This window comes from Vanacampus margaritifer, chromosome 8 (assembly GCF_051991255.1).
Source record: "Vanacampus margaritifer isolate UIUO_Vmar chromosome 8, RoL_Vmar_1.0, whole genome shotgun sequence".
Lineage (NCBI taxonomy): Eukaryota > Metazoa > Chordata > Actinopteri > Syngnathiformes > Syngnathidae > Vanacampus > Vanacampus margaritifer.
Window position 1 is genome coordinate 363,101 of NC_135439.1, and position 20,734 is coordinate 383,834.

Below are 20,734 nucleotides of genomic sequence, written 5' to 3' on the forward strand. Positions count from 1 at the left end.
CCCTCACCACACAATTTATAGTTTTCTCATCCAGGCGTTTAGAGGTGCTCGTCCAAAAAATTTGAATACCCTCAAAAAGATTGAATCATTTCCGTAATTCCATTTAAATAGTCCAACTTTCATAGATTATAGATTCAGGGCCCACAATTTGTTTTCCTCTTGATAATACAGCACCATCAGGAGGCACACGAGGGCCACCAGAGGCCAAAACCACGAGCTGACAGCAAGCATCAAGAAGGCCTGGGCTTCCGGGACCCCCCGCGACCCCCCGGCAACGCCACGGCTCATCCAGGCAAAGGGAATTGAAGATTGCCCTACGGTTTTGAAAATGCCACCCATCCGAATTGTTCCATGCGTCTTGTGCATCTTAACGCTGTCGTTTAGCGGAATTCTGTCATTCTTTTGCTTCCCACTAGGGGGAGCCCTTGAACCATCAACGCTTGCGACGCTACCAACTGTTGATTTCACGTCAGAGTTCCTTCAAAGTCGCAGCATTTCCTAAACCTTCTTTAAACATCTTAACGGTCGTTCTTGTCGCAAGGAAATAGTGAACATTGAAACTGCGACCTTGAACGAACCCTGACGTGAACTCAACATCTGTAGCGTCGCAAACGTGATGCATCGCTCTGCCGCTGAGTTACGGCCTTGCGACAATGGCGGCCCTCCAAAGTCCACTTGGGAAGAATCTGTAAGAGGAAGCGAGGGTTTGTTTTGGGGCGAACGTCAGCTACGGAGAACCATTCACAAGTCGGGAAAGAGTCAAAGATTGCAAACATGTTCAGTAAACAAAGGAATGTTTAGCAACCAATTTGTCCACTAAACCAAAAGTCACAAACAACTCAAGTGTTGTTAAAACAACAAAACGGCACATTTGAAGGTTTTTATTTGGATGAAATGACAAGAAAAAGGAGGACATTCTTGCCGTGTTTACTCAGAGTGGACGAACTGGCCGACAGGAAATGAAGACGAGTTCTGGCTCGGGTCAGCGGGTCCTACACAAATCCCAAAACAATGCGTGCGTGCGTGCGTGCGCACACAAACACGAGCGCGCGTTTTGTCAGTTATTCAGCGACACTTCCTGTTCAGCTGCAGACAACTTCCTGTTTACTTGCGCTACTTTGTGGAGAGGCATCCACAAGTGTCGTTTTTTTCTTGCGCAGCCGTTGCATCGCCGCCGACAACTTCCTGTTCACTTGCGGTACTTCCTGACGATGGCGTCCATCAAGTCTTTGTAGGGCGTGTTGGAACGCGGCGTGGGAAGTTTGAGGATGTTGCCGACAGCAGGAGCGCGAAGCAGAAGATTGTAAGCCACGCCCACCAGGCTGGAGCACCACCAGTAGAGCGCCATCGCCTGGAGGGAAGAAGAACTGCTGCATTTCTTGCACTTGCCGGATTTGCACGCAGGTGGGCGGAACTCACCGAGGGGGCGCCGGCGGCGATGAGAATCATCAGCAGGGACACGCCTCGCATGGCGTTTGTCACCACCTTGTGGACCGACGACACGTTGGACTTCTGCAGGGAAAAGAGCTGAACACAAGACGATGATCAAGATGAGCACGGTGCGACATCATCGGCGGCCGTCAATCACGTACCTCCACGGTGAGCAGATTGGTCAGCCCCACAGCCAGGGGGAGGAGCCACGTGGAGTCGGGCGACGTCAGGTCGGGGAACCACAGAGCGCCCCCTGTGGCCAAGGAGCCCTGCAGCGCTAAAAAACGAGACGGCACGCTTGGGGAAAGTCGCTTTTTCTCACCCGGAAGCTCGACGGTCTCGACTCTCGCGTTACGGCCGACGACGAGCCAAACGTGCAAAGAAAGCGCAACAAAGAAGCTCGGAAATGAACTTGTGCGTGATCATGTCCAATCGCTTCCTGTATGGAGAAGGAAGTCACATACCGTTGTTGTTTTTCCCTCTCTTGCTGAAATGTTGGCCCTCGTTTCATTTTCATCATCAATACTTGTCAAAAAAGTCTCAATACATTTTCCCGTTCATCTTTCCTTCAACAATGCAACGTTTTTGTTGACGTTGTCACCTCCTAAAACTAACGCTTGCTTTTATGTACAAATATTTTGCTTGTTTTGTTCAGCAAACTTTTTTTCTTCCACCCATCAATGATGTCTTGCACCAACGACCGCCACTCGTCCTTTCCGCTCATTTCAGGTCTTCACAGGCGGTTCTTGCCTCTTGGGCAAATCTTCTGCTTGTTCTTCGAACTCCCAAATGTTGCGAGGTGCACCCGATGGTGGACGCAAATTTCTGCTGGCCGCATTTACATACATTTTGGCCCCAAGCATGCTGACCGGAACCCTTGCCACGTTCTGCCCGTAACCGATGCCATGTTTGTTTGTTTGTTTGTTTGTTTGTTTGAACCGTTGCTTTGCGATGGCAGCTGAGCCCATCACGACATTCGTCTTTACTCCCACCTTGGCAATGACAACTTTTTGTAGGCTGATATTCATTAGCACTGACAAAGTTTGATCATTGATGATTTTTAGGTGTTGGCTTTGAAGACGCACCTGAGGCATGTCTTCAAACCATTTCATTTGTGAGCTCATTTGTTCCACTATCGTTCGTTGCGCGTATGGACTGCGACATCTGGTTCATGTGCTTTTGGAAATGAGTGACAAAAATGACAGATCCATGATTTCAGCCACATGCATCTTTTCAAATGTGAAAAGCGTGCGTCTCATTGAGGTCCCCGTCAGTGACGACAGACGGGCCAGGCAGTGCCAGGCAGTGCCGGGCCGAGCCGACTCAGCCCACTCACCTGAGTGCCGTGCGCTGAGGTTCCTGAGGGCGAGCGACAGGCTGATCCAAAGCGGCAGCTGAACCCAAACCAGCAGTGACGCCTTGAAAGGGTGACAGTTGTCCCTCACGTACAACCGGGACACCAAACGCTGCAGATTCTTCTGGAAGTGGAAGCTGAAGGCCACAAAGACGCGGTGGCGCCGTCAGCCCCGTGCCCAACGTCCCCCCCCAGCGTCTCGGCCCGAACGTCCTTACCGACTCTGCTTGTCCGTCCATCCTCGCTCGCCGGCCCTCAGCGACACTTCGTAGCGCACCCTCTGGGCCAGCGCCGCCATCTCCGGCTGCAGCATCTCCACCTGCGTGTTGCCGCGGCGACGGACACAGGAAACAAGAGGAGGATGTCAGGCACAGATTGCCATGGTTACAACACTTTACGAGGTACACTTTTTGAAGCAATTCAGTGTCTCACGTAGGGCCCGACTGATACGGACCTTTGGAGGCTAATGCCAATACTGATATTGTCCCATAATCGGTTAAGCGGCCGACAAATCGATCATTTCATGAGAAAGTAAAAACGATTGCGGCCATTGAAACAGCCGGACCCTGTTGGAAAATCAGAAGTTGAGCAGTTGGATTGGGAAATGTGCCACCTTGGCGAGTATGTGCATCTGGTACACGGCGAGGGGCAGCGTGATCAGCGTCCTGACGCTCAGGGCGCTGACGGCGATGCTGATCCACCAGGGAAGACCACTGGTCTGCTGGACCTGCACCAGGAAGTCCTCAGCCAGGCGCACGGGGGCAGAATGCGCCATCTGCTCGTACCAGCTGAGATCCGAGACCCCCGAGGACACATGGCGAAGAGTTGAGGAGCCGGTAGGAGGAGGAAGAAGAGGAGACTTCCTGAGGAAGGCCGAGCCGCACGACGCTCTTACGGGAAGCCGTAAGACGTGGAGACTCCCCCGGACCAGCATGGCGGCGTCCCCCGCCTCCTGAAACGTCATCATCATCAACTAAGGCTACCTCTGCATGGTCAGTGGACGTCAGCTTTGTTTTGGCCATCACAAAATGAGTGCAAATGTTTCCGGAATACCCAAAAATATATATCACGTTTTGTTTGTTCGCTTTTTCTTCACGTTTTGTTATGATGAACGAGTCAGCAATGCCTTGTCCAACTAATCAAGCAAAAATAGAAATAACACTCCCTCGGCAAGGCTAAACATGTCAGGGGTCTCATATTTCATAATCACCTGTTGGCGGTCGTTTTTTGTTCACCTTTTTGCTTGCCGTTCAGCAGACATCAACCGAAGAGGAGCGTCGCGGATTAGTGACGTTGCGTGTGACGTCATTGGGCGGTTGGATGATGTCGTCTACGAGCACTGAAAGTGCTTTGCTTCTGTGCAGGTTCTCTCCTCTTTTTTTTTTTTGTTCATTTGATGTTTTCCGTATCTTTGCTTTAAAAATATCTCCGTTCACAAATTTGCATGTAACTTTTGACAGCCACATTCAAAGGAAAATGCAGATTGTTAGTAAAGTAAGGTTTCGGATTTTTCATCAAAATGCTGTTGTATGTTTTGCGGAAATTAATATAATTTTGTGAGCAAACCCAACGCTAAAGAGAAAAAAAACGAGACCAATTCAATCATCAGCCCACAAAAGCCTAAATTGCAGCTTTAGCGACGGAAAAGGGACCGGTAGCTGAAAATACACATTCACAATAAAATGAGTATTTAAAAAAATGGAATAAAGCGAAAGCACTTTTGAATTGTTGTCCTTTTTCAGAAAGATATTTCCAAAAACATTTGTTTTTAGGAAAATCGCCTTCGCGGACTTGCCCCCCAAATATGTAACGTTTGACTCCATGTTGAATTACTTAAAAGGATGGAAATCGTTGAAGGTTTTGAGATGCGTTTCTTTATCTTTTTGTGATATGCGTACAGCGAGCCACTTAGTTGTCATCCTGATTCCGAATCCCAACATTGATTTCTTCAGGATGTGGCTAGCTTTGTGCGCGTGCTGCGACTTTATTGTGAAGGAACCAGAGCCGGAGCGGAAAAAGCTGAGCACATGAGAAAGCAGCCAAGATGGCGGAGTACAGCCAGGCCGGGCTGCTGGCCGTTCTTCTGCTCTTCACGGTTCTGACGCTTCGTGACGTCTACGTGGGCAGGTCGAGCCCGCAGCAGTCGGCGAGCGCCAGGCCGGAGATGGAGTCCGGCAGGGCGGCCATGTACGGCGGCACCCCCGTGCTCAAGTTCCAGTACTGGTGAGCCAGTTGCAGTTAGCGGCGGCAGCTAACAAATAGCACGCACGCACGCCAACAACGTCTTTGACGGGCTGTAATATTCTATCGTGTAACAATGTTTCGAAACGTCTTACAACAAATAATGACTACTGTTGAACCACACGTTGACAGTTGGAATCACCTGCTTGTCATGTGATGACAACTTTTGGAAAGCTATTGGCTACGTGGATGACGTACAAGTACGCACGCAAGTCAGGTTGATCCGAAGACTGGAGATCACGTGACTATCAGTATATTCTTGCAGCTTCCTCATAGACGATAACATGTTCCAACATGGCTGTCATTTATGGGAGTGGGGCTCCGTCGTAAACCGAAGACCGCGTAGTCAAATATGTTACTTGAAAATAATCATTTCGTTTAACGTGTGCATCAGAAAGTTAATGACGCGCGCGCGTGTTCGTCCATTGGGCAAAGTTGCTAAGGGACTTCCCCAAAAACGAGATCAGTAACAAGATCAAGTGACATTTTGTGGCAGCATTTGCTGTGATGTGGAATTGGACTCAATTCATTTTTGAAATAAAGATGTCATGAAATAAAGATGCGTGACAACAGCGGCGATCCGCTCTTTGTAAATGTTGTCACGGTGGTTGTTTTTTTGTTGGCAGCATCTCCTGAGGCTACAGCAAAGTGTTCCAGGAGTACTCCAGAGCCATCGGCCAGCTGTACCCCGACATGCGCATCGAGGGCCAAAACTTCCCCCCCACCCCCGTCAGCAAGTATGTCCACAGCAGGTGTGCGTGTGCGTGCGACTTGTGTGACGTGCGTCCGTGCCTCTCGTCAGGTTGTTGGGCAGCGTGGTGTCGTACCTGAAGCTGGCGTCCATCTTGTTGATCATCAGCGGTCACAATGTGTTTGCGATGTTCAGCGTGGACACGCCCAGAATTTGGACGTGGACCCAAGACAACAAGGTGAGCGCTTGACGTGACGGCCGCGCCCACGGACCGATTTCACGCCGTCGCTTTCTCTCGTCAGATCTTCTCGTGCTTGATGGCCTTCTTCCTGTGCAACATGATGGAGACGCACTTCCTGTCCACCGGAGCCTTTGAGATCACGCTCAACGGTAGGTCTGCAACGCCGCTTCTGATTGGTCGTGTCCTCACGTCACACACGTCCTTGTTGGCTCTTTTCGTCGTGCTGCCCGCCACGCGTCAAGGAAAGCCCCCCGTGTCGTTGGATGGCGAAAACGAGAGAAATTGTTCCAATGGGGATTTTAGCCTGCCATCTCTGAACGTGTGAATGGAGAAGAAGATGCGAGCTGAGGTTGCATAATTGTTGATCCGCTGGCCACTAAATTGACTTTTCTCCCTGACGGATGGCGTTCGCTTGTCTACTAGCGTGCTGGTCATTGCGCAAAGCAGAAGCGGCGTTTGCAGCGGCACCTTATCTCGCTGCCTGTGGTCAAGTGTAGCCGCGGCCGCACTTTGTTGGCAACAAAATGAACAGCGGGCAGGCTGGCTGTCGGTTAGCCGGCTAGCAGTTAGCCAATTAACAGCTAGCCGGCTAGCAGTTAGCCAATTAACAGCTAGCCGGCTAGCAGTTAGCCAATTAACAGCTAGCCGGCTAGCAGTTAGCCAATTAACAGCTAGCCGGCTAGCAGTTAGCCAATTAACAGCTGACCTGAGCTCAAAGCAGCCAATCCGACGTGCTCCTTGGTTGGCTCCACAGCACTCGCCACAGCGTGGGTCGTTTGAGGGAGTGGGAGGGGCTTCCTTGCCTGGGAAGGGTTTGCGTCTCTGTCGCCAAAATCCTTCTGCCGCCAGAACGTGCGATCAAGTGGTCGCGGTCGACTTGAGCGGTCACCAGCTGCTGTCGAAGGTGCGCACGACGAGTTTGTGCATCTTTCTCGGGTGGGAACGTCAGTCGATGCGGCTCGTCGTCATCCTCGGCCCACGGCTGTTGCGGGGATCTTGTGTGTCAGTCAGCACTTTTATTCAAGACGATAATACGGAGGACCAAAACTGCCTGAATTCAAAATAAATAAATGACAAAAAAAAAAAAGTCAAAGTTAAAATTAAAATAAAAATGGATATAAAAATATATATTAACATAAATAGATACGTTTGTATTTATTTTTTGAATTATTTTTTAATATCCGTTTTTATTTGAACTTTTAGTCATTTATTTATTTTGAATTTAGTCCGTTTTAGTCCATACTGCCAGGACGATATGTTATTCAAATGAGGGGGCGGTCCTAAGCATGTCTTTCATTGGTCCAATGAGCGGCTTGGCGAAGAAGGAATGAAAGGTCATTTGCAATGGCGGAGTCCAACCCAAGACACGCTTCGGACCGCCTCCTCATTTGAATAACATTTCGACCTGGCAGTGTGGACCAAAATGGCCAAAATGAAAAATAAATAAATGCCTAAAAGTCAAACTAAATGATAGTTTGTATCCATTTTTGGGATTAAGTTTTTCTTTTCACTTTCTGTATTTATTTAGAATGTTGTCAGTTTTGGTCGTCCATACGATAGCACACCTTGCAAAAGGGTTGTTGATCCTTGTTGTCGTTGGCGATTGCCTCAGACGTTCCCATCTGGTCCAAGTTGGAGTCGGGTTACGTTGCCAACATCCAGGAGATCTTCCACATCCTCCAGCAGCACCTCAACATCCACCAGGCGGACGCCGCCGGCTTCTCCTCGCTTTAGAAGGTCAGCCGCCTCCTCGCCGCCGCTTTCTTCTCGCCGTTTCCAAACCAACACGTGTGCGTGCGTTTAGGTGCGTGGGGCCGTCCTTTGTCAGCGGGGCCGTCGGCCGCCGGCATCCATGAAGGTCGGGTCTGAAAGCAAACTCTGCAGGACCTCACCGGAAGTTTCCCGCCGACGACTGAGCGCCGCCGCCGCCGCCGCCGCCGCCGCCGCCTTGTGACCCGCCAGCTCTGCAACTTTCTTGACGCCAACGAACATTTGTGACAAAACGTTCCTTCGCATGTACGTTAATCCCGCTTAACTTTGTCCTCACTTCGCAAACTAGTACAACAACTGCACGTTACTCGGGATGCTACTAGTAAGCGATCCACATGCCTTGTGGTGTTACTAGTGCTGCTCATTGCTTTCATTGTGTACTAGTAGGCCATAGAAATACTACTAGTGAGAGAGCGCTTCTACTAGTGCGCTGAGCCGTCTTACTAGTACTGAGGACAAAAAGCAAACTAGTACCTTGAGGATATCCAATAAACGCTCGAGTGACTTTCTGTGGGTCGCAGTCCAAAATAATGTTTTTTTGTTTTGTTCTGATGATCAACAATAAAAGCAAACATTGGTTGACAAAAAAAACAACATCATTTGGAGGGTCATAACTAATCATTTAAATAATCTGTTCAATGATTTGTGGCTTCACACCAGTGAATATTTTTTTTATTGACGGTTGCACACCAAAAAGGTCATTTGTGCAAACACGGGATTTCTCAAATGTTTATCAAAGCGGCAGTCAACATTAAAATGATGACACAAGAAGAAGCGCTCCGCCTGAAAACGTTTGATGACATTTTGATGTCGCTTGAAGGAACACTTTTGTCCTTGTCACAAAATGTCTGGCAAATGTTTGGCGCTCGCTAATGGAGTCGTTGCCGCGACAGCGATTACGTAGCATAAGTCGAAAGCACAAAAACCTTCCTGAAGGACTCGACTCGAGGAATCTCACATGTGGTGGAAATTGGGAGCATTTGGACAATTTGGGCTCCATCAAATGATTTGTTGAAAAAAAAAAAAAAAAAAAAAAGATTTGTTGATGCTTCAAATAGTTGTGGATTCCAAATTGCTGTCCGATGGTTTTGCTCACAGCTCCGCGTCAACCACGTGATGCTAGCACGACCGCCGCGTCCGATGAGCTTTGAGTGACGTTCCGACCGCTTGCGCTCGCTGCCCGACGACATTTCTTCAAGTGGTTTTGGAATAAAAGATGATTGAGGTGATGGAAATGGACTCATTTGAGTTTTCAAATGTTAGCCGTATGCCAATTAGCACAATAATAATGTCGTTGATGCCAAAATACAAACATGTGGTTGTTCTTTAACATGTATAAAATGTGTACAACGTGAATATGAAAACACACAGTCGCTTTATAGATGAAAAAAGCAAACTCCCCCTGAGGCTGGACAAAGGGTTAGTAATTATAATAGGCAGACAAGTGATATATCGACATGTTTACTCCAACTCCCCGTCCAAGCCGGAAATATATGATTAGACAGGTAATGCCATGAGACCTTGACTCCCTCAGACCCACAGTGTTATCTCCTTGAGAACTTGACTCCCTCAGACCCACAGTGTTATCTCCTTGAGAACTTGACTCCCATCACATTCCTATCTCACCAGCTGGAAGGGAGTGAAAAAGTTCCAATATACTTCACAACAACATCATCACAGTTCTATTCATTACAATACACACTTATATGTCCAATATATGTTTATAAGTGAATTCATAAACAATAAAAATATCAATTGAAAATGTTAAATGTCTTCAAACGCTGAAAAAAGTTCAATAGTCACATGAAATCGACCTTACAGCGACGCATTGGTTGAAATCCATTTCAATGTATCCATTGCAACAGATTGCACGTCAGCCCTTTTGAATTGCATTTCTTTCATACATTTGCAAGTTGCAGGCTATGGAGGACCAAAACTACATTTGTATTTCATTTTAAATACAAATTTTTTAACCCTAACCTTTTGGCTTGGGGAAACGAATAATGAATCCATCGATCCTTCATATGTGGACGGTCGTAGTGTCCGGAAGTCGTTTCTGCAAGTTGCAGAACAGCTGCGTTTACTCGCCTTGCGTTTTTTTCCGTCGATCAACGGGAACAAAACAAGCACTACTTGCATAATGGCTCATCAATCTTCATTTTTGACCTTACGGGTCAAGCTGCTGAAGTCACGTGACCTTGCGGGTGGGCTGCGCATGCAGGTTATCATGTGCCCCCTTTTTTCTTTTTTTACTTTGAGCACCTGCCCCTGCTTGGCTACAATTTTGGTTAATAAACTTTATTAAACATATTGCAAAACTGACAGGAAATGTCATACTGACGTAATGTCCTCGTTTACCGATCGGCTGATTACAAGCACCTGCCTCCAGGTGGCGCAGTGGTACCGTCACTTGCCAAGACTCAGGTTGGCGTTTGTTCGCTTCCCCGAAAACAAAACAAAAAAAAGTACAGGCACCTGTAGCTAAAGATAAACTGTGACAAGGGTTTGACTTTCTGGACCTGGATTTCCCACCTGAAAATTGCCAAATTACATTTAATACATAAATACTTCAACAACTCTTTGTAATTTACTTTTGTGAATGTAAAACTTTTCTTATAGAAGCTGTATTATATGGCCTTTAGATATCTTTATTACTCTTTGCAACGAAACTAGAAACAACATGCACAGAACGCTTTCTTTCTTTTTCGCCTCCCTCCAGTTCGACAGGGCGGCGCTGTCGCGCTTGGCAAGCTTCAAGAGTGTCGCTAGCGTTAGCATTAGCGTCAGCAAGCGGGCGGGAGCGCTTGCGAGCTTGACTCATTTGCTCGTACTGCACTTTTAACGTGGCCGTCTCATTCCGTCCACGGCTGATGTCCGCTTTCGACGTTCAAACGGAAATCGTTCGCCCGCCAAACAGCCGCCGCCCACGACAAGCGGAAGTGAGGAAGCTAACGAAGCTAAGTGCTAGCGAGGAGAGGAACGCAACGCACCCAGGCGGGCGGTGAGTGACGCGAACTGCGGACTGCGGACTACTAGCCGCGTTACCTTAGCTTGTAACTGCACCTTTGCTCTTTTGTCGTTGAGGTGCAAAATCTTGAACCCTTTGGAATCCTTCCCGAGCAACTAAATGGCACGCTCGGTTTGAGGTTGTTTATTTTTGGGGGTATAAGAATGCAAACTAATAATTGTGTGTCTTGTGTGTCCCCAGCGTGTCCCGCTACTGCTGTTTTCGTCCTCTTGCAATGAACAACACCGTAAGTCGGCACACAAGCCAAAGGTTTGAACACAGCCCAGAGTGCTAATGCTAATGCAAACGCTATTGCTCGGCACGTTTTGGAAAGTGTCAGTGCTATTCCGTGTTTGTTGTGGATATTATGTGACACTTGTACGGGAAAGGATTTGAATGACAATGTCTGTCTGGGTACGTACATACAATTGACGATTTGTACTTGATTGAGTCTTGGCGACTCTCCCTGAAGCTGTAGTCCAAGTTGGTGTGTAAAACTCCATTTTACAATAGTGCACATTTTCAATGATTTGATTTTTTAAGTAGTGCATCAAATTAATTAATTAGCCCTAAATAGAAATAAATATCAGTAATTAATAACACAGAATGTACCATCATAAACCACTAAAACCATCCTGTTGAATCAAAAGTCAAAGAATGAACAAAGCAAAGCATATCCATTTGAATTTTTTAATTCATTTGAAAGTTGCAAAATATGTATTTACCATATCACGTCTTGACAGACGCGGCCGGTCACTTTTCATTCTTATTCGCCAGTGGGGTGAGATGGCTCCGCCTCTAAAATGAGCCAACTTGACCATGGCAAGAAATACGCTTATGTTTACAAGATCTTCGGGTCTTTTGAGGACAGCTGCGCATCCTTTATTTGAAGTCCTTTAATTTTTCCCGTCAAATGCATCAAACGTCTCCTTTTGTTATTTTGGAGAGCGCCACGTTTGTGTGTTTGTCGACGCAGAGGAAGAGAAGGAACGCGGGAAGCCTGCTGGTGTCCGGCAGCCCCAAACCCCGCGGCCACGCTACCGCTAGCAGAGCGGCCCACGCTAACCGAAGGGCTAACGCCAGCAGAGCGGCCGGCAGGAGGAACAGCCCCCAAGGGCGCCGGGCGCTCGCCGTCGCGGACACCATCGACGTGATGGACAACATGGAGGACGAGGGTGAGTCGCAACAAGAACCATCAAACGCTCCGTTGCTGGTCATCAACGACTTGTTGCTGTTCAGGTGTTGAAGAGGTGGTGGACCTGACGTCGGAGGCGGTAGAAGCCGCCATGCATGTTGTCGACCTCACCAACAACGACTCAGTGCTGGTAAAGCACGCACGCACGCACACGCAAAGGAAAGGCGCTCGCGAGTTGTGCTATGTGTGGTTTGGCGAGGGTTTCCCACTTTGCGCCATCTGGACCGGCCCACGCAGAGAAGCGGCCGCCAGCAGGTGTGAGGCTCATTTAGGCCAGCCCACGCTAGATCTGAATTTGGACCAAACCTGTCCAATCGTTCCGGCAGGTGAAAGGATGACAAATTAATTCATTTGCATGAATTGTCGAAAGCTCAACTGGTCTCATTTCAAAAATCTGTTTGGCTGTCAAACGATTGCATTTTTTAATCAGATAAATCACAATTAATCACTTCATGAAAAAGACTTTTATCAGCATTTTTTTGCCTGCCAAATTCAAAGAGCGTCTGTTGCATGTTAATTCTTTCGACATTTAATGTTACGAGGACATTTTTTGTTTCACTGCACACGCGCATCCTCTCTTTCGAATCAGCGCCTTCCCTCTGGACACAAGCTCGTTGTGCTGGGGGGCCTGATTGGGAGGAACGCTTGCCAAGCGTACGTTTCAGATATTGGAGGTCAAGAATCTGCCCGTCACATGGCAACAGTCATCCGATTGGCCCGCTCGCTTTTACACACACGACAAATCCCAACGCTTGATAGTTGGCGAGCCGAGCGGCCGTCCACATCCTAATCATGCAACGTGTGCTTGTGGATGAAATCGGCACACGCGTTGGTCGGTCAGTTTGGATGGATGGATTGAGCGGTCCATCTAAATTGTGACCCTCACCTGCGATCACCGGGTGCGACTGTTTGAGAGACGAGGGGTGGCGGGGAATGACATCTTGAAATTTACGAGCTGACAAAACGTGGCATGAAAGTGAAGCTTTCAAACTAACTCCTCCTCTTCTTCTTCTTCTTCTTGTTGCGGTCACGTGGCCGTCACGCTCCCCCAGCTGGTGGATGAAGGTACAACACGTTGCACTTGACGCACATGTTGATACGTTACTGTGACGCCGCCCGTGTCCTGCAATCAGGTGCTCGCGGCAGGAGGAGCAACTTGAGGGAAAGTTACGTCGTCAGCAGCGACGACGACGACGCCGTGTCGTCTTCCGTGCCCAGCGCCAACGTCTTGACCTCGCTCCAGACGCAGAGTTCCACCAGGTGAGAAAGCACATCGGCTGCCGGTCGTGTCGCGCATCGTCAGCACACGTCAAATCAGATCGCATGTCCCACATCAGGAATGAAATTAAGACGCACTTTGGAGTCAAAACAAAAACAAAAAAACATGGAAATCCAGTTCAGACCCTTTTTTGGATCGAACATTCCGGTTCCTGGAAAAGAGACGTTCAGTCACGCTCATAGACGCATCACAGACTTGATGAACACAAGGCATCTTCACCTTTTAAATCAGGGGTGGGCAACCTCAGTCCTCAAGGGCCGGTGTCCTGCAGGTTTTGGAGGTTTCCCTCTTCCAACACGGCTGATTGCAATCAACAGGATTGATATCAGACTTATGCAGAGCTTGCTGATGAGCTGATCATATCAATCAGGGGAACATCCAAAACCTGCAGGACTCCAGCCCTCCAGGGCTGAGTTTGCCCACCCCTGTAATGTAGATGAATTTGCATCATTCAGCTCATTTCACAGCATCCGTCACCACAAAAAGATGCACTTGAATCCAGTTGATAGATGGCACAGGTGTGTGCGTGCGTGTGTTCAGGTTGACCCCGGGAACCATCAGCTGCCCCGTGTGCCTGGACACATACCCGGAGGTGAGACCCGCGACCCATCGGCGTTCCTAACGTCCACTTGGTGTTGTTGATGATGATGTTGTTGTTGTTATTGAAGATGGTGGAGAGCGGCCGTCTGGTGGTTTCCACCAAGTGCGGTCACGTCTTCTGCAGCCAGTGCCTGCGAGACGCCCTGCAGCGCTCGCACTCGTGCCCCACCTGCCGCAAGCGCCTCACGCCTCGCCAATACCACCCGCTCTACATATGAAGCGCACGTTCGCTCCTTTTCCTTTGTTCCTTCGTTTTGTGTGAGTCATTTTTGCTGGTCTCGTGTTTGTGTTGGCTCGCATTCAAATGAGTTGCGCGCCGCTCACCCAACCGGAAGGACCGGAAACGCTTGGCGTGGTGACGGGCGGGAATGTTCTGGAAAGCCTCCAGTTTCACACGTTAAAGGCGACACTTTTATCTGCCGCGCCAAACAAAATTCTCCAGTCACGTAACTGTTCATGTGACAAAATGTTTCCACAAAGGTTAATAAAGTTCAGATTTCATACGTTTATAAAATACTTGTCTTGAATATCAAATGGCGACAAATTTGTGTCATATCGAACTCTTCATCTTCACTAAAACATTTGAAAGATTTCCTTGTTCTGTTTAGATTTCTTTCTGGGAGTGTAAAATTTCATAAACTTGGCTGCGTCTGCCGTTAATTTTTTTAACCTTTTCTAAAGCCGAATTTGAAGCAAAGCACAATGAGTGTGTTCAATATAAGTCAGTGTGTTGATATCGACAAAAAGATGCTAAAGTCGAAACAATTGATTATCAAATAATTGACCATTTTACCATCTTAATTTAAAATAGTTTCAAATTTCAGCCTCCCAATGTTGATTGTTCCCGATTTCTGTGGCAGATCGATTATCTTTGTGTTAAATCAGAATGAAAACATCATTTTACTTGGGAAAGCAGTGATCCACATTTTTGCCGGTTTTATGAACCAAACCAAAAACTAAATCAATCAGTTTGTGCATCTTCTGCACTGTCAATTTAAAATCATGTCAATAATTAGCTGCAGACCTAAAAAAAAAAACAATGAGGCGATCGTATAACAAAGACGTATGAAGATATAAAAAATAAATGTAAAACAAAAACGTGTTGGCATTTCAAATCAAGAATTGAATGTAAAACTGTTTAAATGTTGAACAATATTATGTTGTTGATGTCCAAATGACAAAGCGAATTTCTGAGCCGCGAGTCATGTTTGGGCGGCGGGTCACATGAGGCGGGGGGAAATCCCCCGATTGGAAAAGGCTTCGTCATCGCGGCCTGTCATTGGTCCGTGTGGGTGGGGCTTAAGCGCTGTGAACCAATCGGGCAACACGTAAATATTGACTCCATGGTTACGCCCATCCCGGAAGTGACCAAGACTCAAGTCAAGGACAGCGTTTAAAAGCTGCGTCACAAAGTGCCCAAGTTGATACGACGACGACGACGAGCTGAAGTAGAAGCACAAGCGGACCAGAACCGGAAGAAGAAGAAGCACAAGCGGTCAAAAGATGTCGGTGACGGTGAAAGCTTACCTGCTGGGAAAAGAGGAGTCTGTTCGGGAGATTCGCAGGTTCCTGGTGGAGCAGGACGCGATCGGAAGCTTCGAACATCTGTGCGACAAAACTTGCCAGATGTTCCCCGGACTCAAGAAGGCCGCCTTCAACATGTACTACAAAGGTCGCGCGAACACGCACACGCACACGCGTGATCTTCTTCGTGCCTCGACCAAGTTCGACTTTGCAGCTTTTACCTTTTGTTTTGCTTTCCAGATTGCGAAGGAGACCTGGTGGCCTTCTCCTCGGATGATGAGCTCAACATGGGCGTGGCCTGCGTTAAGGATGACGTCTTCCGGGTTTTCATCAAAGGTAAAACTGCATCATCATCATCATCAATCAAAAACCCAAAACCTCCAACTGCGTTCAACAAAAGTATTATCTTGTGGGTTATCTTAATTTTTAGCTTGATTTTATCTTTAAAGTGTTTCAATGTAAATCATATTTAATTATTATATATTAAGTCAAAACTCAAATATGTACACTTAAAAAAATGTGTTGTATTTAATTTGTTTTAAAATAAAGCATCTCAATATGTTTTAAATTTTATTTACGATACTTAAATAGATATTTTTTCTAACAATGTCCTGATATTTATTATTATTTATTAAATAAAAAACAAGTATCTTGATTTCAAATGAAACATAAATAATTGTTTCCATCCAGACTGCCTGACGCGCACTGACTCCCTATATTTTCCATCCGTATTTTTAAGAATAAAACATCGAAGAACGTGTTTTGTTTCCTTTCGACTGTTTTCTGCATGAGAATTTGAAAAGATGTTTTTCAAATCTTTTCCTGATGACCAGATTTGTGACCAGAAAATGCGTTTGTTTTTCAGAGAAGAAGGAGCACCGTCGTGACTTCCCGGTTCGCGCGTTTCCCCCGAACGCGTTTGTGGCGGCGGCCGCCATCCCGCACCACCTGTCCGCCGTGCACGCCAACGCGTTTGTGGCGCCGGCCGCTATCCCGCACCACCTGTCCGCCGTGCACGCCAACGTGACGTGTGACGGCTGCGAGGGTCCGGTGGTGGGCGTCCGCTTCAAGTGCAGCGTGTGTCCCAACTACGACCTTTGCTCCGCCTGCCAGGTGCAAGGGAAGCACACGGAGCACGCTCTGCTGCCCATCTGGCAACCCCTGCAGGTGACCACCGCGCACTACATGGCCCATGCAAGCACGCATGCTCATGTTGCCTTTTTCAGGCGCGGTTCCCGCAGGGAAAGCCAATGAAGATGCGCCACTGCAACAAGAACCAGAAGTGTACCCAAGGTGGCGCCCCCACTGGTCAGTGTGCTTATTGTTATTTTTGTCATCCCATCGACGGTCGCGAGCTCATCGTTCTCCTTTGACCCCGAAGCAGGCCTCAGCTTCCTGAAGAACGTGGGCGAGGGCGTGGCAGCCATGCTGAGCCCGTTAGGTGAGTGACATGGGTGCCGAACGACCGACCGGACGGGAAGTGATGCGTTATTGTCGCACGCAGGCATCGACGTGGACATCGACGTGGAACACCAGGGCCAAAGGACCAAAGTGACCAATCAGGAACAAGGGGACATGGCAGTGGGCGGAGCCGAGGGAGACACTCAACCCGAAAAGGTCAGACTCAAAAACGGATCATGTGACCATCAGGTCGTCATGGGCCTTTTTGTAGTGGACCTACAATTTGTACTGATTTCAATTATTTCACTTTAGGCAGGATTTGAATTTAGATTTTTTATTTTTTGGGGGGGGGGTCATGACAATTATTCAAAGGGGAGACATGCAGCACACTACAAGGATCTGGTTGTAGTTATTTTCCTCCCAAATGTAGGTAAGCCAAGCTCCAGCTCAGACTTCAATAACACAGAAAAAACCCCGGAGCGCACGTACCTGCACGTGCGCGAGCTTGACGGAGGCTGCAGTTCCACTTTAGGCCACAGGTGGCAGTTGAGAGTGACAAACTCCACAAAGCAACTTTAACAGTGTTCACTGAGTGTCCATAAGTCAAGAACTTTTTGGTGCTTCGTCAAATAAACAATCCTATGCAAACATTTGGACTTAACTTATCTGGACAAAAAGTCAAGCAACCGATGGAAATGTAGCAGTTTAGTTTTCTCAAATTGCGTTCTACTAAACTGCCCTGAATTGTTCAGTCCAAATGTCACATGACATCATTGCGCAATATCGTCTTTTGTGGACGTCAGGCTTCAGCCGCCGCCAAAGACTTAGACGAAGAGTGGACTCACGTCACGTGCAAGGAGGTGGATCCCTCTAGTGGAGAACTGCAGTCACTGCAGCAGGATGAGAAACCAGACCAGGATGGGGACCAAAAGCTGAAGGGGGACCAGAACCAGGACGCTCCTGCTGAGGTCCAAAAGGCTCCTTCAGGCTTGAAGGTGGCAGCGCTCTACCCTCACCTTCCTCCAGGTAAAAAGTCGCCCGTGTCCTCACCGCCGCCGCCTTCCACATGAGCATGGCGCTAACGCTGGCCGCGTATCCCCCAGAGGCGGACCCCCGCCTGGTGGAGTCTCTGAGTCACATGCTGGCCATGGGCTTCACCGACGAAGGCGGCTGGCTGACCCGCCTGCTGCAGGCCAAAGATTTCGACATCGGCGCCGCCCTGGACACCATCCAGTACGCCAAGAAGCCCCGCGCCCGCCCGCACTGATGCCACCAATTAGCTTCCTAGCGCACGCGCGCTAGCGTCACAGAAAACGCTCTTAGCTTGAAACGTTTCATCAGTTGAAAAGCAGTCATCAAAATAATTGATACTCAATAAAAATACTTCGATGAGCTTTCATGTTTTGTTTAATTTCAACGAGATTTTTTTCAGTGTAGCAAACGTTGCACCAAAATAAACGAGTGAAGGTTAGGAAGTTGAATTTTCATCAGAAGTTCACATCAAAGTCTTCTCCGCTGTCAAACATGGAGGAAGTGGTAAGCGGGGGGCGGGACAGCATCATGCTGCTCTTGAGGCCGGGGGGGTCGGCAGTCGTGACGCCCAATGATGATGGCGCTCGCGTTTTCATGTTCACGGCGTCAACGTCTGACTGATCCAACCAAAACAGAAAGTAGCTTAGCATCAAGCCTGTTAGCCTAGCTTAGCACACGTGTAGCCGACCTCACCTGAGATCCGTCTTCACACTTCCTCTTACTTACGCACACGCACACACACGTTAGGAAACAAATCGAAGTGTTTCAAGTGGGTGTGGCCTAACAAGCACATCACCTGTCACTTGTGCTGTTGCCTCGGAAACGCGGCATGTCCTCAGCTTCATCCTCATTAGGTGCTGCGGCCACATATTTGCTCCAACGGCTCACCTGCGGGTGGACCACCTACTCGCACGCACACATACGGTACATTCACACGTATACATGCACGCGCACACACCATTTGAGGAGGTTGCTGGCTTGTGCGTGCCGGTCGTCGTCTCACTTGTTCATCTTGCTGGTCTTCACTTCCTGTTTCGTCTTCTTGCTGCTTCCTGCCAATCACGTTGATAACGTCAAAGTTGAGCATGAAAAAAAAAAGCCTGTTTGTCGGTTACCATAGCGACCGGGCGTCTCGTTCTTCCAACATGGCGCCTCTGGCGGCGTTCAGTTTCTGAACGTGACGCCTGCAGTCCGCTGCGCTGCCGCCACCGAACTCCTGAGTCACGTGATCATATTCCCAAAATTCAACAGGTTTGAACGCGGCGTCCACCCGCTGACGTCAGCGCCTACCTTGAGCAAAGATTGCTTCTCTCCGCAGAGTTTACACGTCCACTTTTTCACCTTCTTCACCTGTCACACGTTGGGGGAAGGCAGAATGTTCGAATGTTTCATGCGAAAACTTACAACATCATCTGTCGCTCGGCTTAGCCGCGCTAGCCGTTAGCTTCACGTGTGTATGACGCGTTTGCGTTCTTCTTACTTGTTGCACCTGGAAACAGTCGCAGCGGAAACATTTGACGACTTGAAACATTTGGACCATCAGCAACACCTTGTCGCAAAGTCAGCAGCAAGACGCCTTAAAAACAAAAACTTATCTTTCCCACTTGCGTTAGCCGGCCTTTATTTGAAAACTGACGTCACATATCCGGGCATCAGATAGAAGTGCGAGAGAGCGCCTCCTGTCGGCGCGGCGGGAGTCGCGACTGGAGTGAATGATGCTAGGAAAGCTAGGAAATCGGATAGACCCCACTCGGATTGTCGCAGTTGCAACGTCAATGCGTAAACAACAAAATGGCGGATTCCGATCAATTGCTTGGTTGAAAAGTGAAAGGGGAAAAAAGACATCATTTTCAAGACGTTGAAAAGTCGTCCTTCAAATGACGTCCTTTTACAGTCAAAATTTGGTTGAAAAGTGAACCAAAAAAATCTCAATTTGGTTGCCAGGACATCATTTCATATTCATTAATTTTATTTATTACAATCTAATAAAATATTTAATCGCAAAGTCATGACTGGATTTTCAATCAAGAATGACACTTAAAAAAAAGTACATTTATTGTCAACATTACTATACATAACAAATAAATCATTTTATAACTTTTCCAAAAAATGGGCAAAAATACTAAATTAAAACTAAAGATGAACATATATTTTTTACAAACACTATACAAACATTAAAACATTTGAAAATTGAAACTTTCCCAAAATATCATTTAAGTTTGTTTTTGCTTTTTGGAGTAGCCTCTGCGTGGGCACGTTTCAGATAGTCGGCCATGGCATTATATATTTCTTGGTCTGTGGCCTTCCATCCCACTTTTTGACAGCAACTGTAAACACAAAGAAACAAAACAAAAAAAGCATTTATTCCTGAAAACTGACCAATGGGTTTTTCATAGAATGGCGCACGTGTGCTCTGCGTATCAACGGACGCATTTTCAATGTTTGTGTCAAGGCAACACAAAATTGTTAAGGGACGGGCGCGCCTTTCTGGGCTTTCCGGCGAACACAGCTGCCGCACCACCAGCACATCTGGCAAACAGAAAGCAGACTGCCCTCGGCCTTAGCGGGCGCATCTCAATGTTCGTGCTGCAGGGGCAAGTGAGTCCCTGCAGCGGGTTCGTGAACGCTGCCACTTTTCCCCCGGTCGTAAAAAGCTTGCCCCCTTCAATCGAGAGCGTTCTCTGACAATATTCTCTTCAAGCGCGGACGGGCGAATGCATGAAAGCATTCCATGACGTCAGCATCATCTCATCCGACGCCCCAAAAAATGTGCGCATGAAAAAACAAAAGTTTTCTCTTTCGTATGGAGAATTTTGATGCATTTGTGACCTCTGCTGACGCTGGACTCAAATAAAATGAGGACATGAAATGTTAACTCTTTGACTGCCAGACGTTTTCCGAAACGGGACGTCGCCAGTACCAGCCGATTTAAGCATTTTGACTGATCTTTCAAGGTCCACAGAAAATG

The 20,734-nt window shown here is 47.8% G+C and overlaps 5 protein-coding genes across 14 annotated transcripts; 3 read left to right on the top strand and 2 right to left on the bottom strand.

The window, feature by feature from the left end:
- Window positions 1–865: 865 nt before the first annotated feature.
- Window positions 866–4,396, bottom strand: cox18 (cytochrome c oxidase assembly factor COX18). 4 transcript variants are annotated; one of them, XM_077572654.1, is made up of 7 exons: window positions 3,996–4,396; window positions 3,399–3,734; window positions 3,004–3,104; window positions 2,768–2,922; window positions 1,593–1,708; window positions 1,420–1,527; window positions 866–1,351 (listed from the first exon to the last, which is right to left on the bottom strand). In XM_077572654.1, the coding sequence occupies exons 2-7, from the start codon at window positions 3,717–3,719 to the stop codon at window positions 1,190–1,192; spliced, it is 963 nt and encodes a 320-aa protein (XP_077428780.1). In that variant the 5' UTR covers window positions 3,720–3,734; window positions 3,996–4,396; the 3' UTR covers window positions 866–1,189. The 4 variants fall into 4 exon arrangements, with proteins under 4 accessions (XP_077428780.1, XP_077428779.1, XP_077428778.1 ...); XM_077572653.1 differs by having other exon boundaries at window positions 3,399–3,737; window positions 4,021–4,395; XM_077572652.1 differs by having other exon boundaries at window positions 3,399–3,737; window positions 3,996–4,193.
- On the top strand, window positions 4,064–8,322 carry selenot2 (selenoprotein T, 2). 2 transcript variants are annotated; one of them, XM_077572659.1, is made up of 7 exons: window positions 4,072–4,149; window positions 4,738–5,008; window positions 5,653–5,763; window positions 5,829–5,955; window positions 6,020–6,107; window positions 7,571–7,695; window positions 7,763–8,322. In XM_077572659.1, the coding sequence occupies exons 2-6, from the start codon at window positions 4,830–4,832 to the stop codon at window positions 7,690–7,692; spliced, it is 627 nt and encodes a 208-aa protein (XP_077428785.1). In that variant the 5' UTR covers window positions 4,072–4,149; window positions 4,738–4,829; the 3' UTR covers window positions 7,693–7,695; window positions 7,763–8,322. The 2 variants fall into 2 exon arrangements, with proteins under 2 accessions (XP_077428787.1, XP_077428785.1); XM_077572661.1 differs by lacking the exon at window positions 7,763–8,322 and having other exon boundaries at window positions 4,064–4,149; window positions 7,487–7,607.
- A 1,907-nt stretch (window positions 8,323–10,229) lies between these two features.
- On the top strand, window positions 10,230–14,323 carry rnf4 (ring finger protein 4). 2 transcript variants are annotated; one of them, XM_077572656.1, is made up of 8 exons: window positions 10,230–10,729; window positions 10,937–10,982; window positions 11,712–11,910; window positions 11,975–12,060; window positions 12,983–12,995; window positions 13,064–13,190; window positions 13,728–13,801; window positions 13,878–14,323. In XM_077572656.1, exons 1-8 carry the CDS (start codon window positions 10,599–10,601, stop codon window positions 14,069–14,071), a joined length of 870 nt encoding a protein of 289 aa, XP_077428782.1. In that variant the 5' UTR covers window positions 10,230–10,598; the 3' UTR covers window positions 14,072–14,323. The 2 variants fall into 2 exon arrangements, with proteins under 2 accessions (XP_077428782.1, XP_077428783.1); XM_077572657.1 differs by having other exon boundaries at window positions 10,241–10,729; window positions 13,750–13,801.
- Window positions 14,324–15,151: 828 nt separating this feature from the next.
- Window positions 15,152–18,131, top strand: sqstm1 (sequestosome 1). 4 transcript variants are annotated; one of them, XM_077572651.1, is made up of 8 exons: window positions 15,152–15,481; window positions 15,574–15,669; window positions 16,199–16,500; window positions 16,575–16,641; window positions 16,718–16,774; window positions 16,838–16,950; window positions 17,538–17,760; window positions 17,838–18,131. In XM_077572651.1, the coding sequence occupies exons 1-8, from the start codon at window positions 15,313–15,315 to the stop codon at window positions 17,999–18,001; spliced, it is 1,191 nt and encodes a 396-aa protein (XP_077428777.1). In that variant the 5' UTR covers window positions 15,152–15,312; the 3' UTR covers window positions 18,002–18,131. The 4 variants fall into 4 exon arrangements, with proteins under 4 accessions (XP_077428777.1, XP_077428776.1, XP_077428775.1 ...); XM_077572650.1 differs by having other exon boundaries at window positions 15,153–15,481; window positions 16,715–16,774; XM_077572649.1 differs by having other exon boundaries at window positions 15,155–15,481; window positions 16,560–16,641.
- Window positions 18,124–19,466, bottom strand: mrnip (MRN complex interacting protein). 2 transcript variants are annotated; one of them, XM_077572662.1, is made up of 7 exons: window positions 19,247–19,466; window positions 19,057–19,116; window positions 18,882–18,982; window positions 18,770–18,818; window positions 18,563–18,669; window positions 18,460–18,487; window positions 18,124–18,383 (listed from the first exon to the last, which is right to left on the bottom strand). In XM_077572662.1, exons 1-7 carry the CDS (start codon window positions 19,304–19,306, stop codon window positions 18,222–18,224), a joined length of 567 nt encoding a protein of 188 aa, XP_077428788.1. In that variant the 5' UTR covers window positions 19,307–19,466; the 3' UTR covers window positions 18,124–18,221. The 2 variants fall into 2 exon arrangements, with proteins under 2 accessions (XP_077428788.1, XP_077428789.1); XM_077572663.1 differs by lacking the exon at window positions 18,460–18,487 and having other exon boundaries at window positions 19,247–19,464.
- Between the last annotated feature and the right edge of the window lie 1,268 nt (window positions 19,467–20,734).

What these genes read in the sequence shown, in the direction of transcription:
- sqstm1 (XM_077572648.1), top strand. Translation starts at nt 15,313, where the DNA reads ATGTCGGTGACGGTGAAAGCTTACCTGCTGGGAAAAGAGGAGTCTGTT. An exon ending in CTTCAACATGTACTACAAAG is followed by an intron (nt 15,482 to 15,573) that starts GTCGCGCGAACA and finishes TTTGCTTTCCAG; the next exon opens with ATTGCGAAGGAGACCTGGTG. An exon ending in CTACCCTCACCTTCCTCCAG is followed by an intron (nt 17,761 to 17,837) that starts GTAAAAAGTCGC and finishes CGTATCCCCCAG; the next exon opens with AGGCGGACCCCCGCCTGGTG.
- cox18 (XM_077572654.1), bottom strand. Translation starts at nt 3,719, where the DNA reads ATGCTGGTCCGGGGGAGTCTCCACGTCTTACGGCTTCCCGTAAGAGCG. An exon ending in AGATGCACATACTCGCCAAG is followed by an intron (nt 3,105 to 3,398) that starts GTGGCACATTTC and finishes GGCAACACGCAG; the next exon opens with GTGGAGATGCTGCAGCCGGA. An exon ending in CCTCAGCGCACGGCACTCAG is followed by an intron (nt 1,709 to 2,767) that starts GTGAGTGGGCTG and finishes CTCGTTTTTTAG; the next exon opens with CGCTGCAGGGCTCCTTGGCC.
- rnf4 (XM_077572656.1), top strand. Translation starts at nt 10,599, where the DNA reads ATGTCCGCTTTCGACGTTCAAACGGAAATCGTTCGCCCGCCAAACAGC. An exon ending in GCAACGCACCCAGGCGGGCG is followed by an intron (nt 10,730 to 10,936) that starts GTGAGTGACGCG and finishes GTGTGTCCCCAG; the next exon opens with CGTGTCCCGCTACTGCTGTT. An exon ending in CTCTTGCAATGAACAACACC is followed by an intron (nt 10,983 to 11,711) that starts GTAAGTCGGCAC and finishes TTGTCGACGCAG; the next exon opens with AGGAAGAGAAGGAACGCGGG.
- mrnip (XM_077572662.1), bottom strand. Translation starts at nt 19,306, where the DNA reads ATGGTCCAAATGTTTCAAGTCGTCAAATGTTTCCGCTGCGACTGTTTC. An exon ending in ACTGTTTCCAGGTGCAACAA is followed by an intron (nt 19,117 to 19,246) that starts GTAAGAAGAACG and finishes AACGTGTGACAG; the next exon opens with GTGAAGAAGGTGAAAAAGTG. An exon ending in AAGACCAGCAAGATGAACAA is followed by an intron (nt 18,670 to 18,769) that starts GTGAGACGACGA and finishes GCGTGCGAGTAG; the next exon opens with GTGGTCCACCCGCAGGTGAG.